This window comes from Callithrix jacchus, chromosome 20 (genome assembly GCF_049354715.1).
Source record: "Callithrix jacchus isolate 240 chromosome 20, calJac240_pri, whole genome shotgun sequence".
Classification (NCBI taxonomy): Eukaryota; Metazoa; Chordata; class Mammalia; order Primates; family Cebidae; genus Callithrix; species Callithrix jacchus.
The window spans coordinates 29,918,542-29,936,075 of NC_133521.1; the positions used below are offsets into that span (position 1 = coordinate 29,918,542).

At 44.7% G+C, this 17,534-nt stretch overlaps 1 protein-coding gene across 2 annotated transcripts in view; it reads left to right on the plus strand.

The window, feature by feature from the left end:
- Positions 1-17,534, plus strand: part of PKD1L3 (polycystin 1 like 3, transient receptor potential channel interacting) — a 92,219-nt gene that overhangs the window by 19,071 nt on the left and 55,614 nt on the right. For both annotated transcript variants that reach the window (XM_078357613.1, XM_078357612.1), the window contains exons 7-15: positions 368-544; positions 2,745-2,872; positions 2,971-3,097; positions 4,395-4,523; positions 5,591-5,822; positions 9,525-9,718; positions 12,914-13,144; positions 15,349-15,450; positions 16,486-16,664. In XM_078357613.1, the coding sequence (XP_078213739.1) occupies positions 368-544; positions 2,745-2,872; positions 2,971-3,097; positions 4,395-4,523; positions 5,591-5,822; positions 9,525-9,718; positions 12,914-13,144; positions 15,349-15,450; positions 16,486-16,664 (1,499 nt within the window). The remainder of the gene's footprint in view (positions 1-367; positions 545-2,744; positions 2,873-2,970; positions 3,098-4,394; positions 4,524-5,590; positions 5,823-9,524; positions 9,719-12,913; positions 13,145-15,348; positions 15,451-16,485; positions 16,665-17,534) is intronic.

Sequence of the window (17,534 nt, forward strand, 5' to 3'; positions counted from 1 at the left end):
CATTGTTTTTTATAAAATGCAAATTTAAAATAGTCATGTGCTGGGTGTGAGGCTCATGCCTGTAATCTAAACACTTTGGGAGACCAAGACAGCAGGATCTCTTGGAGCCAGGTGTTTGAGGCCAGCGTGGGCAACATAGTGAGCCCCCACCTCTACAATCAATTTTTAAAAATTAAGTGTGATGGTGTACACCTGTAGTCCTAGCTACTGGGGAGGCTAAGGCAGGAGGATTGCTTGAGTCCAGTCGTGATTATTCCGCTGCACTCCAGCCTGGGCAACAGAGCAAGGCCCCATCTCTTAAAAGTAAAATTTTCAAAAGTAATCATAAACAGTTCAGGGATGTATGTTTGCTTTCTGATACTCCCAGGTTCATCTCATCAATTCCCTTATTTACCTGAGTGAACAGTTACTGAGGATCCCATTTCAGAACAATAGCAGTCTGGGCTTCAAAGTTCCTGCGACTCTCTGCCTCTTTCATTCTTTCAACAATGTCATCAAAGCTGGAGAAGGAAGTTGGCAGGGATCCAAGCATGACCCTGAGCAGGTAGGTACCAGCTATGCAGGTGGCCAAATCTGCTTAGAAGCATTTTAAGCTTGGCAGGTTCAGGTATCACAGCCCCTCCCCAGACCTTTAAAGAGAACCTTGCAGAAGAAACCATCTGCCAAGCCTTCTCTGGGGTCTCCCTCCCCACCCCACCAGTGAGCCAAGACTCCCCAGTGCTACAATCAAGTGAAAATGAGTTAGGGGCTGGGACCCGGTGGCTCACGCCTGTAATCCCAGCACTTTGGGAGGCCAAGGAAGGTAAATCACCTGAGGTCAGGAGTTCGAGACCAGCCTGGCCAACATGGCAAAATCACATCTCTACTAAAAAAAATTAGCCAGGCATGGTGGCAGGTGCCTGTAATCCCAGCTACTCAGGAGGCTGAGGCAGGAGAATCTATTGAACACGGGAGACAGAGGTTGCAGTGAACTGAGATCATGCCACTGCATCTTAGCCCAGGTGACAGAGTGAGATGTCATTGGGGGGGGAAAAGTGACTTAGGAAAGTGTTGGCATACAGCAAACACTGAGTAACTAACATTTGTTATTCACATGAAAAGACGTACAACATCATTGGTCATTAGGGAAATGGAAATCAAAACCGAAATGAGATACTACTTCACACTCAAAAAGACAGAAAATAACAAGTACTTGCAAGGATGCTGAGAACTTGCAACCCCATCCATTGTTGGATTGTAAAATGATGCAGCCACTTTGGAAAACAGTTTGGCAGTTGCTTAAAACATAAAAAATAGGCCTAGCGCAGTGGCTCATGCCTGTAATCCCAAAACTTTGGGAGGCCAAGGTGGATGGATCACGAGGTCAGGAGTTCGAGACCAGCCGGCCAATATGGTGAAATCCCATCTCTACTAAAAATACAAAAAACAAAAAAAAAAACTAGCTGTGCATGGTGGTGTGCCCCTGTAGTCCCAGCTACTCAGGAGGCTGAGAGAGGAGAATCGCTTGAACCCAGGAGGCTGCAACCACGGGGTTGCAGTGAGCCTACACCTCTCCAGAGCACTCTAGTCTGGGCAACAGAATGAGACTTCCTCTCAAAAAAAAAAAGTAAAAAATAAAATCGCCATGTAATCTAGCAATTCTCCTAGTGTCTACCCAAGAGAATTGAAAACACGTCCATACAAAAACTTGTACACTCATGTTTGTAGCAGCATGGTTTAATATCTAAATGCCAAAAAGTGGTAACTACTCACACATCTATGATCTGATGGGTGGCTAAACAGAATCTGGTCTATTCATACAATGGAATATTATTCAGCAACAAAAAGGAATGAAGTCTTGGTACATGCTCCAACATGAGCCTTGAAAACATGATGCCACGTAAAAGAAGCCCATCACAAAAGACTATATTGTGATGCATTTATATGAAATGTCCCAAGGAGGCAAATCTATAGACACAAAGTAGATTCGTGATTGCCTCGAAATAGAGGGACTAGGGATGGGGGAATGAAGAGTTACTGCTAATGGGTACCAGGTTTATTTTATTTTATGAGACAGAGTCTCATTCTGTCCCCGAGGCTGGAGTGCAGTGGCATGATCTTGGCTCAATGCAACCTCCATCTCCCAGGTTAAAGCTATTCTTCTGCCTCAGCCTCTCAAATAGCTGAAACTACAGGTATGTGTCACCGTGCCCAGCTAATTTTTTGTATTTTCAGTAGAGACAGGGTTTTACCATGTCAATCAGGTTGGTCTCAAACTTCTGACCTCAAGTGGTCCAACTGCCTCAGCCTCCCAAAGTCCTGGGACTACAGGCGTGAGCCACCACACCCAGCTACCCAGTTTATTTTAGGGAGGTTGAATCCTAAAATTAGATTGTGGTGATGGTTGCATAACCCTGTGAATATACTAAAAAACATTGTTATATACTCTCAGTGGATGAATCGTATATAGGAAAGTCATCTCAATAAAACTGTCATTTAAAAAAAACTCTATCATGAGCAGGTCTAGGCTGATAATCTGATGGGGCAAAGGCATATTTTTTGGTTGGCCCTCTTAGTTGGGTTCAAAGGAAGGTAAGTCTAGCCACATTGCAGGTACTTTGTGCTGGGTTCCAAGGCCTTCTCTAAGGAATACCAGCCTTATTACACCACTGAAAATTCCCCTTCCAATCCTCTCCAAAACATTATTTTACTGATACAAGACACTAAGATTTTACAAGTCACATGCTGTTTTCCTCTCCATGCAGGTAGAAGACATGCTGGAAATGTCCTTGGTGGCGCTTGGGAATATCGGGGAAGCACTTCTAGAGCAGAAGCAGCCTCCCGAGTCTTCTGTGACTTTGACCTCTTCCATTGCTTCTCTGCTGCTGAGCAGGTTAACAGGGGAGGAGGGAACGGGACGAGTTTCACTGTGTTTTTCACTTTCAGAGGCCATAGAAAAATTGACTTCCTTTTTCACTTGTTTCTCATTAGACAAAACCTATCAACTTTACCTCTGAGTTCTTACACGCTGGGTCACCCGGCCCCTGTGAGACTAGGCTTTCCATCGGCTTCAGCTTTGATGGAGCTCTTGAATAAACACCCTGGAGTTAATGTCCAAGTGAGTGTGAAACTGATTGTGATCAGAATGAAAATGGGATCTGATGGCCACGTAGGCACTGGGGCGAAAGTAACGTACCATGAAATGTAAGCTGAACAGGCCGGCTCAGATGAGAGAGTTTACGTGGCATTTGTTTTTATTTCATCCTGGCAGGGATAGAGACCGCTTAAAAATGATCCACTGTAGAAGTTGTGAGCATTAAACAGATTTCTGGATTTAATTAAATTTCTAGGTTGTGATTTGAATTGATCTCAACTCTGCAGTTTTTCGTTGTTGTTTTGAGACAGAGTCTCAATCTGTCACCCAGGCTAGCGTGCAGTGGCATGATCTCAGCTCACTGCAGTCTCTGCCTTCTGAGTTCAGGTGCTTCTCCTGCCCTAGCCTCCTGAGTAGCTGGGATGTCAGGCATAGCCCACCACACCCAGCTAATTTTTGTGTCTTTAGTAGAGATGTTGTTTCGCCATGTTGGCCAGGCTGGTCTCGAACTCCCAGCCTCAGGTGATCTGCCTGCCTCAGCTTCCCATAGTGCTGGGATTACAGGTGTGAGCCACTGTACCCAGCCTCTGCACTATTTAAAAAAAAGCTGGGACTATATAAGTAATTGCTGACTAAGTATACCAACCTACTCATATCAATATATTTCTTTCAGCAGTTACCTGACAAATACAGGTAGCATCGTTTCCTTATCCTGAAGAGCAAAATAGTTACTTCCTAGTAAAACAGAATCCTCTAGATACAAAGAAGAAAAATAATAATTCTGGGGGCCCCAGGTATAATTCATCTTTAATTAACTATTGCTCATAGAAGTTATCATGTAGAATGTTATTTGTGGTATTAGTAGGGGTAGCATCCCAACATTTACTTTAATACATGATATCCAGCTGGGCATGATGGCTCACACCTGTAATCCCAACACTGAGAGGCTGAAGCAGGAGGATCCCTCAAGGCCAGGAGTTTGAGACCAGCCTGACCAGCATAAGGAAACCCCATCTCTACTAAAAATACAAACATTAGCCAGGCATGGTGGCATATGCCTATAGTCCCAGCTACTTGGAAGGCTGAGGCAAGAGATTCACTTGAACCTGGGAGGCAGAGGTTGCAGTGAGCTGTGCTCATGCCACTGTACTCCAGCCTGGTTGACAGAGTGTGACTCTTTCTCTTAAAAAAATAAAATTAGACATATACGCACATATATATGGTTATATATACATATATGATATCTGATCTCTTTCTACTTATTGGGGTCATTTATAAACATTTCAGCAGTGGATAAAACTGGACTTTTCTTTGTCTCTAGGTAACAGGACTAGCTTTCAATCCCTTCAAGGATTTAGACAACAGAAACGTTGTTGGAAGCATTGGAAGTGTGTTACTAAGTGCTAATCATAAAGTGCTCCAAGTTCATGATCTAATGGAGGACATTGAGGTAACAATGGATTCTTAGGGAATAAAATAGAGAATGGGATATTCTAGAACAGGGTGGGAGGATGCAGCAACTTAGAAGGAATTATGTTAGAATGACGGCAGTGCCATTGTTTTGTTATTAACATCTTAGGAACTTTTACAGGAAGACATACCTTACCCTTAGAAAAAGTGTTTTAGGGCCGGGCGCAGTGCCTCACGCCTGTAATCCCAGCACTTTGGGAGGCCGAGGTGGGTGGACCACGAGGTCAAGCGATCGAGACCATCCTGGTCAACATGGTGAAACCCCGTCTCTACTAAAAATACAAAAAATTAGCTGGGCATGGTGGCGCGTGCCTGTAATCCCAGCTACTCAGCAGGCTGAGGCCGGAGAATTGCCTGAACCCAGGAGGCGGAGGTTGCGGTGAGCCAAGATCGCGCCGTTGCACTCCAGCCTGGGTAACAACAGCGAAATTCCATCTCAAAAAAAAATGCGTTTTAGAGAGCCAGACACAGAGGCTCATGCCTGTAATCCCAGCACTTTGGGGAGGCTGAGGTGGGAAGATCACTTGAGGTCAGGAATTTGAGACCAGCCTGGCCAACATGGTGAAACCCTGTCTCTACTAAAAATACAAAAAATTAGCTGGGCGTGGTGGTAGGCACCTGTAATCCCAGCTACTCTGGAGGCTGAGGCAGGAGAATAGCTTGAATCTGGGAGGCAGAGGTTACGGTGAGCTGAGATCACGCCACTGCACTCTAGCCTGGGCAACGGAGTGACACTTGGTGTCAAAAATAACTATTTTGGGTCTCTATGTACTTTTAACCTCAGCCTTTTCAGCTACTAACATCCAATGGGGAAGCCTTGGCTGCGACATTGGCTCACGCCTATAATCCTAGCATTTGGGAAGGCTGGAGCAGTAGGATTGCTTGAGACCAGGAGTTCAAGATGAACCTGGTCAACATAGCAAGACCCCATTTCAGGGAAAAAAGAAAAGAAAAGGAAGACCTAGGAAGTTTCCTTACCTTATCAGTATAACGGATTTTGAAAGGCATCAATGAATGGACCACTGTAATGATTGTCTCTTATTCTAGATCATGCTCTGGAGAAATGTTAGCCTGGAAACCCATCCCACCAGCGTCAACATGAGCACAGATCAGTTTACAATCACAGTGAACATCACGTCCTTGGAGAAATCCCTGATAGTGAGCATAGATTCTGACAGTCCCCTTTTAATGACGCTCTACCTGGGGTTCCAGTATCAGCCTAACTGCACTCACTTCCACCTGAACATCACTCTTCCAAAGGATAACGTGTGGCAAAAAGGTAAAACCCAATCAGCTGTTAGAAACTTACCTCGATTTTTTTTTTTTTTTTTTTTTTTGGCCTGGGATGGAGTACAGTGGCACCGTCATTGTTCACTGCAGCCTCAAACTGTCAGGCTCAAGGGATCCTCCTGCCTTAGCCTCTTGAGTAGCTGGGACTGCAAGTGCACACCACATCTAGCTAATTTTTAAAAAAGAACTTTTGTAGAGATAGGGTCTTGCCATGTTGCCTAGGCTGGTCTTGAACTCCTGGCTTCAAGCAGTCTTCCTGTCTCAGCCTCTCAGAGTGCTGGGATTACAGGCATGAGCCACTGCGCCTGGTCAAATTTTTTTCTTGTTTAAAAAAATTTTTATTTTGAGATAATTGTAGATTCGGATGCAGTTACAAGAAATAACAGAGACAGGCCAGGCGCGGTGGCTCACACCTGTAATCCCAGCACTTTGGGAGGCCGAGGTGGGTGGATCTCCTGAGGTTAGGAGTTCAAAATTAGCCTGGTCAACCGGGTGAAAACCCCATCTCTATTAAAAATACAAAAAATCAGCCAGGCCATGGTGGCAGGCACCTGTAATCCAGGCTGCTTGGGAGGCTAAGGCAGCAGAATTGCTTAAACCCTGGAGGTGAAGGTTGTAGTGAGCCAAGCCAAGATTGCACCATTGTACTCCAGCCTGGGTGACAGAGTGAGAAGAAAAAAACTAGACAGGCTAGGTGTGCCGTGGCTTATGCCTGTAATCCCAGTGAAATCCTAGCACTTTGGGAGGGAGAGACCAGTGGATCACCTGAGGTCAGGAGTTTGAGATTAGCCTAGCCAACATGGTAAAACCTCGTTTCTACTAAAAATACAAAAATTAGCTGGTGATGGTGGTGGACACCTGTAATCCTAGCTACTTGGAAGGCTGAGGCACAAGAATCACTTGAACCTGGGAGGCAGAGGTTGCATTGAGCTGAGATGATGCTACTGCAGTCTGGCCTGGGTGACAGAGACTCTGCCTCAAAAAAAAAAATAAAAATAAATAAACAACAACAGCAACGGCTTGTATACCTTTCATCCAGCTTCTGTGAATGGCAGCATCCTGCTTAACTACAGTAAATCACAACCAGAAAATCACATGAATACACTGCACTGATTTTATGCAGTTTTCACCGGATTTACAAGCACATTTCTGTATGTTGTGTATTGTGTTCTCTGATTTTACCACGTGTACATACATGTGACCTTGAAATGCATTTTTTTTTAAGATTGATTATTGGATGGATGAGGATATATATGTGAGGAAGCAGATTTAGTAAGATGTTAATTATAGAATCTAGTTAGTATTTATATGGTTATTCCCTGTGAGGTTCTTTCTGTATGGTTGAAGATTTTCATAAGTTGAGACCCACAACAGAAGTAAGGTTCACAGCACCGTGGGTTACATGTACTTCACATTTATATATTGTAGATGAGTATATACAAAATACATCATGTGTATTTCAACTTTATTATCATTATTTTTTAATGCCTACAGCACCCAGCATTCCCAGGCAGTCTCCCATCCAAGTAATAACCAGACCCATCCCTGCTTAGCTTCCAAGATCAGGCACATGCAGGATGATATGCCTGCAGGAAGTGGTCTTTGTGGGTATCTACCTTAAATGTAGTAGTGAAAAGTCTTAATGAGAGCTACACTTCTGTGTTTATTTTTACATTGGGAAAATCCCAAGTGGAGAAAGCAGGCTAGTCTCCCATCAAGACCACTTTCTGTGGTACAGCCATAGACTTCAACTTTGTTTCTTATCTTAGAATTAAGGAAGAAAGGCCTGGTGATATCTCAGTGGATGACGATGCTGTAGTTTTTAAAAGTTAAGAATTTCTGAGACTTAACATTACAGTTAAATATGTCTGGCCTGGTGTAGTGGCTCATGCCTATAATGCCAGCACTTTGAGAGGCCAAGGCAGGAGGATCGCTTAAGGCCAGGAGGTTGAGACCAGCCTGGGCAATATAGCAAGACTGTCTCTACAAAAAAAAAAAAAAAAAAAAAAAAAAGGCCAGGTGTAGGGATGTGCACCTGTAGTCCTAGCTACTTGGGAGGTTGAGGCAAGGGGTTGAAAACTGCAGTGAATTTGGATCATACCACTGCACTCCAGCCTTGGTAACAGCAAGACACTGTCTCGAAAATAAAAAATAAAAATTCCTGATATATATAAATAGTGCCTAGATATATTTGGTCAAAAACATGCTCTGTGGGTATCTACTTTAAATGTAGTAGCGAAAAGTCTTTATGAGAGCTACACTTCTGTGTTTATTTTTACATTGGGAAAACTCCAAGTGGAGAAAGCAGGCTAGTCTCCCATCAAGACCACTTTCTGTGTTGAAAGAACTTTCTCTGCTTTACACACGGGCCCTTCTCACACAGGAACAATCACTTTTAAGTTCTTTCTTTTAGGCAAAGCCCTTGAGGCAGCATTGCTGACTACCAGGCTGCCCACTGCAGGGTTTGTGTGACTTTCCAACAGGCCCTTTCCCGATTCCAAAGGTGCGTTTGGTTTTGTTTTTGTTTTGAGATGGAGTCTCACTCTGTTGCCCAGGCAGGAGTGCAGTTGCGTGGTCTTAGCTCCCTGCAGCCTGAGCCTCCCAGGTTCAAGTGATTCTCATGCCTCAGCCTCCCAAGCTGCTGAGACTGCAGATGGATATACCACCACACCTGGCTAATTTTCTGTATTATTAGTAGAGACAGGGTTTTGCCATGTTGGCCAAGCTGGTCTCAAACTCCTGGGCTCAAGAGATCCTCCTGCCTTTGCCTCCCAAAGTCCTTGGATGACAGGTGTGAGCCACTGCGCCTGGCCATGCACTCAGTGTTTCTTGCTGATCTTGGCAATGATATCTTGTCATTCAAAGTGGGAAGGGGCCTTTGAGAGCCTTTGTTTGAGAAACAGGACTCTTTGAAAGATGAGAAAGCTGAGGCCCAGAGAGACCCAGTGACTGGCCTTATTCCCTACCAGCCAGCTGGTGACAGAGCCTGGCCTGACATCAGGTCCCTGGCATGCCAACCTGGGCTTTGTTCCTGGAGCCACCCTATCCCTGTCTTTGCTTCATCTTGAGGTTTCTCTTATTACCTTAGTCTTCCATCTGCTAACTTAGGTGTGTGATCATTTCATTTTTGTAAACCTCATAATCACTAGACCTAAATGATCACATGCCAAAAGAATGTCTTTTTTTTTATTTTTTTGGAGACAAAAATCTCACTCTGTTTCCCAGGCTGGAGTAAAGTGGTGCGATTTCAACTCACTGAAACTTCTCCAGGTTCAAGCAATTTTCTTGGCTCAGCCTCCAGAGTAGCTGGGAGTACAGGCCCACATCACCACACCCCACTAATTTTTGTATTATTAGTGGACGTGGGATTTTGCCACATTCACCAGGCTGGTTTTGAACTCCTGATCTCAAGTGATCCACCCACCTTGGCTTCCTGAAGTGCTGGGATTATAGGCTTGAGCCACCGTGCCTGGCCAAAGACGTAGCTCTGGAGCCTTGTCATGCCAGTGATTCCTTAGGAGCAAAGCAGTGATCCAGAGCCTGGGATTGTATTTGCTTTCAAATCATTTGTGACTCTAGGTTTATCATGGTCTCATTTGTAAAATATTAATAATAGATCCTTTAGAAGAGAGATTCTACTGGTGTTTTGGTCCCGTTTGATACACAAGTAAGTACTCTTCTTTGTTCTAAGATGAGGAGTACACGTGGGTGCTGACTCCAGAGCGTCTACAGCACGGGATTGGCACCTACTATGTAACAGCTGTGCTGAGTGAGAGCCAGGAGGGTGCTCAGCAGATGCCCAGCTTGGTTTCGGTCATCACAGCCGTCACTCAGTGTTATTACTGGGACAGCCACAACCGGACATGGAGCAGCAATGGATGCCAAGTAAGAAACGGAGCCGCCTCTGGTGCCTCTCTTCTGCTGTAGCCACCGTTAAACGCAATGTATCTGTTATCTCATTTGGGGCAGCCCAGCAAGAAAAATAATCAGGAGGTGTGAAGTGACTCTGCTTGGGCAGGAGGAGGAGGAGGAGGGTTGTGTGTGGTGGGCAGGGTGAGTGTGGCTCTTCTGAGCAGGAGCAGCTTTGTGCTTTATCGTTGTAGTTTCTTTCTCAAACAGTCCAGGGTAGACCTGACCATTGTGGATAAAATAAAGTAGTGTGGGCTGGGCACGGTGGCTCATGCCTGTAATCCCAGCACTTTGGGAGGCCGAGGCCGGTGGATCACGAGGTCAAGAGATCGAGACCATCCTGGTCAACATGGTGAAACCCCGTCTCTACTAAAAATACAAAAAAAATTAGCTGGGCATGGTGGCACGTGCCTGTAATCCCAGCTACTCAGGAGGCTGAGGCAGGAGAATTGCCTGAACCCAGGAGGCGGAGGTTGCGGTGAGCCGAGATTGCGCCATTGCGCTCCAGCCTGGGTAACGAGCGAAACTCCATCTCTAAATAAATAAATAAATAAATAAATAAATAAATAAATAAATAAATAAAGAAAGCAGTGTGCGGAAGCTGTAAAATTCTACAAGTCCTAAATAGGTTGTGGGTGGGTAAAATGAAGCCTCTTGCTAAACAAAAGAGAACTTTCATAGCTCGAAAAAGAACTATGTTCTCAGATTCTTGTGTTGTCCAGGCCAAGTGAGGACAGGTTGTCACTTTTGTAATTAATCACCTTGTTCCTGGTGTCCAGCTGGTTTAAAACACCACTATTACATTTGCACACTTGTGATTCTGTGAGATTACGCCTGATAAAGTCCTGGTTCAGTAGCTCAAAGAACATGATGTAATGTCTTGCAAAGCATGAAGCTGTCCTAAAAAGAGCTGAGAAAGCGCCATCTAGACTGGAAGAGAAGGAAAGAATTTTTTTTTTTTTTTGAGATGGGGTCTTACTGTATTGCTCAGGCTGGAGTGCAGTGGCGTGATCACGCCTTACTGCAGCCTCAACTTCCTGGGCTCAAAAGATCCTCCTGCCTCAGCCTCTCAAGTAGTGGGGATGAAAGGCATATGCTACCACGCCTGGGTAATTTTTTGGTCAGAAAGGGTCTCAACATGTTGCCTACACTGGTCTTGAACATCTGGGCTCAGGCAATCCTCCCACCAGCACTTTGGGAGGCCAGAAAGAGGATTTTTAGGAAGGAATCGGTACCATTCACAGCCTCAGGCAGTCAGAGCTGGACAGTGGCTATCAAGCAAATGTATAAACAGGGCTTGCTAAAAAGGAGATTCTGATTCAGTAGCTCTGGTCAGGCCCTGAGAGTCTTTCTAACAAGCTCCCAGCTGATGCCAGTGTTGCTTGTTAGGGAAACCATACTTTGAGAAGCTTGAGAGCTTTTCCCCTCCCACAGCACAGACCCATTGATTGCAGAAGGCATCGGCTATTTCCCACCTCCTTGAAGCACTCTGAAGTGCTTGGACTCCATGAAAGGAATTGAGCTGCCCCAAGTACAGCACAAGAGTTTTTTGTTTGTTTGTTTGTCTTGAGACGAAGTTTCATTCTTGTTTCCCAGATCCTGGAGTACATTGGCAGGATCTCGCAGGTTCAAGGAATTCTGCTGCCTCAGCCTCCCAAGTAGCAGCGATTACAGGCACCTGCCACTACATCCAGCTAATTTTTTTTATTAGCAGAGAGGGGTTTCACCATGTTGGCCAGGATGATCTCAAACTCCTGACCTCAGGTGATCCGCCCGCCCCGGCCTCCCAAAGTGCTGGGATTAAAGGCATCAGCCACCATGCCCGGCCAAGAGTTCTTCTAAGGGCAGACTAGATTGGGCCTCCAGGACTTAACTCTGTGCCATGGAAATAAGTAGTAATGACAGTACTTTAGGCTTTTCATTCACGAAACCAAACATAGAATTGGTAGCTTCCATATAATTACCTTCTGACATTTTTTTAAATATTAGGAAGAAATGTTCCAACATACGGAAAGTCATAAGAAATAATATAAAAAACACTGAATGCACATTCAACTTTATTAAAGTTCATATTTTCCTCAGCTTCAGATTCTCTTTAAAAATTTCAGGAATAATTGAAGCCCTTTGTGTAGCCCTCCCTAATATCTCTCCTTCCTTCCCTTCCACCAAAGGTACCTCCTGGCCTGAATTTGTGTGGGTATTCATTCTTTCAGCAGGCTTTTATTGAGTATCTTCTACATGCCATGCCCAAGTCTAGGAACTAGACATAAGGCAGTGAACAAGACAATATCCTCATGAACTTACATTCTGGAGAGGGAAACAGACAACAAATAGATAAGTCTTTTGCATGCTTCTTAGGCTTTGTGTAAATAGCACTATACTGTACATATCTCTTTAATGTGTTTATTTACTCAGCATTTATCCGTGTGGATACATCTATCTCTACTTCGTTCATTTTTTACATTTTTGTTTGTTTATTTTTGAAGATGGAGTTTTACTCTGTCACCCAGGCTGGAATGTGGTGGTATGATCTCAGCTCACTGCAAACTCTGCCTCCTGGATTCAAGTAATTCTCCTGCCTCAGCCTCCCAAGTAGCTAGGACTATGGGCATGCGCCACCACACCTGGCCAATTTTTATATTTTAGGTAGACATGGGGTTTTGCCATGTTGTCCAGGCTCGTCTCAAACTTCTAGCCTCAGGTAATCCACCTGCCTCAGCCTCCCAAAGTGCTGGGATTACAGGTGTGAGCCACCACACCTGGCTAATTCATTTTTAACTGCTGTATAGAATTCCATTAGTTTGTCTTTGCCTACTTATGTATTTATTAATTTGTATGTTCCATTATTGAACATGTAAGTTTTTTCCTATTTTTGGTAATTACAAATAAGGGTGACAAAACATTTAGTATATCTTTATACACATGTGCAAAGTTCCCCTAGAACATACAAACATTCAGAACTGGAATTGCAGGATTCAAAGAGTTGGTGCTTCTTCAGCTGTACTAGGTGTGCTGAATTGCTTTCCACATTGGTTACAGCAGTTTACACCATGACCAGCAGCAAGTGAGAGCTCTAAGCATCTCTTTCCATCTCTAAATTGCCAATGTTTATGTCTGGCTCGTCCTTAGCACTCTATCCGACTAGAGTCAACATCTTGATTCTAATTCCAGGTTGGGCCACAGAGCACAATTCTGAGGACACAGTGTCTCTGTAACCACCTGACCTTCTTTGCCAGCGACTTCCTTGTCGTGCCCAGGACTGTGAATGTTGAAGACACTATCATACTCTTCCTTCGCGTGACCAGCAATCCTGTTGGGGTGTCGCTGCTGGCCAGCCTTTTAGGATTCTACGTGATCACAGTTGTGTGGGCCTGGAGAAAGGATCAAGCAGATATGCAGAAGGTAATGAGACTTGGAGTCCAACAGTTTCGCCATACTGAGTATGTTAAATAATATGGGGAAAAAACATACCTTTGTCAAAAGGAGCTGGTGGCACAATACTGAGAGGCATAGAAATTCAGGTGAAACCTTTCTTAAATTTATCTTCATGTCCACTATCTCAAGGCCTAAGAACTTTTTCTCTCTTTTTTTTTTTTTCTGGATCCAAGATGGGACCATTGTGGGACTCATTTTAGATTAGGAATGAGCCAAAAGAAAACACCAGCTGGGTGCAGTGGCTCATGCCTGTAATCCCAGCCTTTGGGAGGCCAGGGCAGGAGGATCACTTGAGCTCAGGAGTTCAAGACCAGCCTGGGCACCATAGCAAGACTTTGTCTCTACTGAAAATTTAAAAAAAAAAAAAAAAAAAATTAGCCTGGCATGGTGGTGCATCCTTGTAGTCCCAGCTACTTGGGTAGCTGAGGTGGGAAGATCACTTGAGCCCAGGAGCTTGAGGCTGCAGTGAGCTATTGTTGTGCCACTTTACTCCAGCCTGAGCAACAGAGACCTTGTCTCCAAAAAAAAGCAAAAAAAAATCAAAAAAAAAAAAAGGAAAAGAAAACACCTAGAGAGCTTAACTACAGTCAAATGCAACTTTATCCTACTTTATACATTGGATATGAAAGTTGTATGTAAGTTGGCGGGGCACAGTGGCTCAAAAACTGTAATCCCAGCACTTCGGGAGACCACGTCAGGCGGATCACCTGAGGTCGGGAGTTCAAAGACCAGCGTGGCCAACATGCTGAAACCTAGTCTTTACTAAAAATAGAAAAATTAGCCAGGTGTGGTGGAACAAGCCTGTAATCCCAACTACTTGGGAGGCTGAGGCAGCAGAATTGCTTGAGCCCAGGAAAAGGAGGTTGCAGTGAGCCGAGATCGTGCCACTGCACTCCAGCCTGGCTGACAGAATGAGACTATGTCTCAAAAAAAGAAAGTAAGTTATATGTAAGTCAAATTATAACTTAATGTAACTGGCTAGGTAAAGTGGCTCATGCCTGTAATCCCAACACTTTGGGAGGCCAAGGCTGGTGGATCACTTGAAGTCAAGAGTTAAAGACCAGCCTGGCCAACATGGTGAAACCCCATCTCTACTGAAAATACAAAAATTAGCCAGGCGTGATGGTGGCACCTGTAATCCTAGCTACTTAGGAGGCTGTGATGGGGGGATCACTTGTACCAGGGAGGTAAATGTTGCAGTGAACCAAGAACACACCACTTCACTCTAGCCTGGTCAACATAGCAAGACTCTGTCTAAAAAAAAAAAATAAAAATGTAACTATAATATGCAAGAAACCTATATGGAATCTTTATAAAAACAAAAACCTTGGCCGGGCACAGTGGCTCACGCCTGTAATCCCAGCACTTTGAGAGGCCAAGGTGGGCAGATCATCATGAGGTCAAGAAATTGAGACCATCCTGGCCAACATGGTGAAACCCCATCTCTACTAAAAATATAAAAATTAGCTGGGCGTGGTGGCAGGCACCCGTAATCCCAGCTACTTGGGAGGCTGAGGCAGGAGAATCACTTGAACCCAGGAGTCGGAGGTTGCAATGGCACAATCTTGGTTCACTTGCGCCACTGCACTCCAGCCTGGGCGACCGAGCAAGACTCCATCTCAAAAAAAAAAATTTTTTTTGACCATCTCTTCTTTCCATGTGTATGTTCTTCCTATGTTTTCTTGCCCTTGGAAATTCTAGAATACGCCAGGTGTTCATTTCTTGTTGCCCTGAGTTCAGGGTTGTCAGTGTCAGTAAACACCAATTCAGGCTACCTAGTTAAATTTGCATTTTAAACAAATAGTATGTTTTTAGTGTAAGCATGTCCCAAATCATTCATAGTTTGTCTGAAATGCAAATTTAGCTGGGCTTTCTCTGTTATGTGGTGACCGTACCTGAGTGGGAGGGAGGTGGGAGGATTTAGGGGCCCAAGACATGATCAGGTGATTCTGTGACTATTTCACTTGAGAGGCACAGGCCAGGAGGTTCAGGCCTCATCCCCACTTTAGTGGCTTAGGTCTGCCGGTGTGTCTGTCTGCTGACCACACGTCCGCCCTGCTTTCTCTAGGGCTGCCACACCTGCGGTAGTGCCTCCTCTTGCTCCTCAGCTGGAGGCAGGAGCTATACTAAGCTGAGGCCCGGTATGTTGCTTAGTTCTGCTTTTCTTGCAGGTGAAGGTTACCGTCCTGGCTGATAATGACCCCAGCGCTCAGTTTCACTACCTCATTCAGGTCTACACCGGATATAGAAGAAGAGCTGCTACAACAGCTAAGGTTAATGAGAAAAATCTTCTTCCCTCATTGCGTCGTGTCTTCTGCCACATGAGGTGCACTCTGAGTTGGTGATATCCTGGCGACCAATAGCACTTTAAAAGAGATCAGAGGCTGGGCGTGGTGGCTCATGCCTGTAATCCCAGAACTTTGAGAGGCCGAGGCAGGCAGATTATGAGGTCAGAAGTTCGAGACGAGCCTGATCAACATGGTGAAACCTCATCTCTACTGAAAATACAAAAGTTGGCCAGGCACGGTGGCTCACGCTTGTAATCCAAGCACTTTAGAGGCCAAGGCGGGCGATCACCTGAGGCCAGGAGTTCAAGACCAGCCTGACCAACATGGTGAAACCCTGTCTTAAAAAAAAAAAAATACAAAAATTAGCTGGGCATGGGGGTGAGCGCTTGTAATCTCACCTACTCAGGAGGCTGAGGCAGGAGAATAGCTTGAACCCGGTAGGCAGAAGTTGCAGTAAGCAGAGCTCGCAGTGAGCTGAGATCACGCCACTGCATTCCAGCCTGGGTGACACAGCGAGACTCCATCTCAAAAAAAAAAAAAGATCAGAGATTGGTATTTTATAGTTCTAAACTGTACATGTGGGCCAGGCACGGGGGCTCCTGCCTGCACTTCCAACACTTTGGGAGGCCAAGGAAGGCAAGTCCCCAGAGGTCAGGAGTTTGAAACCAGCCTGGCCAACGTGGCAAAACCCCTTCTCTACTAAACTGCAGAAGTTAAATGAGGGTGATGGCCCATGCCTGTAATCCCAGCTACACAGGATGAGGAGGCATAAGAATTGCTTTAACTCTGGAGGTGGAGGTTGCAGTGAGCCGAGACCGCACCACTGCACTCCAGTCTGGGTGACAGGCCAAGATTTTGTCTCAGAAAGAAAGACTGTACATATGAAGAGCTCTCTATGCTTGTCTAAGATCTGAAAGACAGTCTAAACAGTTTTCTATGTCTTCATCTTTCTCCTTATGGGTAAACCCAAAGAATCATGTTAAAACTCCCCATATTTTACCTTTCCCTGTCTCGTTATAGGTTGTCATCACCCTCTATGGATCAGAGGGACGGAGTGAACCCCATCACCTTTGTGACCCCCAGAAGAGAGTCTTTGAACGAGGGGGCCTGGATGTCTTCCTTCTCACCACTCATTCCTCTCTAGGGGAACTGCACAGCCTTCGGCTCTGGCATGACAATTCTGGCCTCAGTCCTTCCTGGTGAGCACATGTATCGCATTGACTGTTGCTGTTTCTTTGTGGATCTAAGAGAGAAGAAAGCTTATCACCACAATAAATAACAGTAAATCTTTGAGCCAAATAGTAACAAATGACTGTTATATTTAAGTTCTCAAGCTACCTACAAAGAATAAGCCCTGGAATGAAGCATGAGAAATTAACAATACAATTTTTTGGAAGGTAGAATAATAGATGCTTTGTTTTCTCTCATTTTATTTATTAAATTCCATGACTGTATGCAGCAAATAACACCAACGAAATGTTGCCTGAAAGCGCCACAAATTAAAAGTATTTCTAAATATGAAACACATCCGTAAAGACTAACTTTAATAAACAACTATCTACTGATAGTCAAACTTAAGAGCTTAAGGGCAGGGTGCAGCAGTTCACCCCTGTAATCCAATACTTTGGGAGGCCAAGGCAGGAGGATCACTTGAGGCCAGGAGTTTGAGAACAGCCTGAGCAACATAGGAAGACCCTGCCTCTACAAAAAAAAAAAATCAAAAAAATTCACCAGGCGTGGTGGTGTGCACCTATAATCTCAGCTACTCAGGAGCCTGAAGTGGGAGGATCACTTGAGCCCAGGAGGTTGAAGCTGCAGTGAGCATGTCTGCACCACTAGCCTGGGCAACAGCAAGACCCTGTCTTGGGGTGGGGGAAAAATGTCAAGATCTTAAGGAGAAAGAATAGATTTACCATGTGAGATGTGCCTGGGGAATTAGAGAAATAAACAGATGATGATAAAGTGCTTGAACCTCACATGTGTTAGGTTTGAATGATTCAGCATCTTGCACTCAGAATGAGGAGAGGTGCTAGAGAAAGTAGATGATACAATTAAGAATGAAGATTACT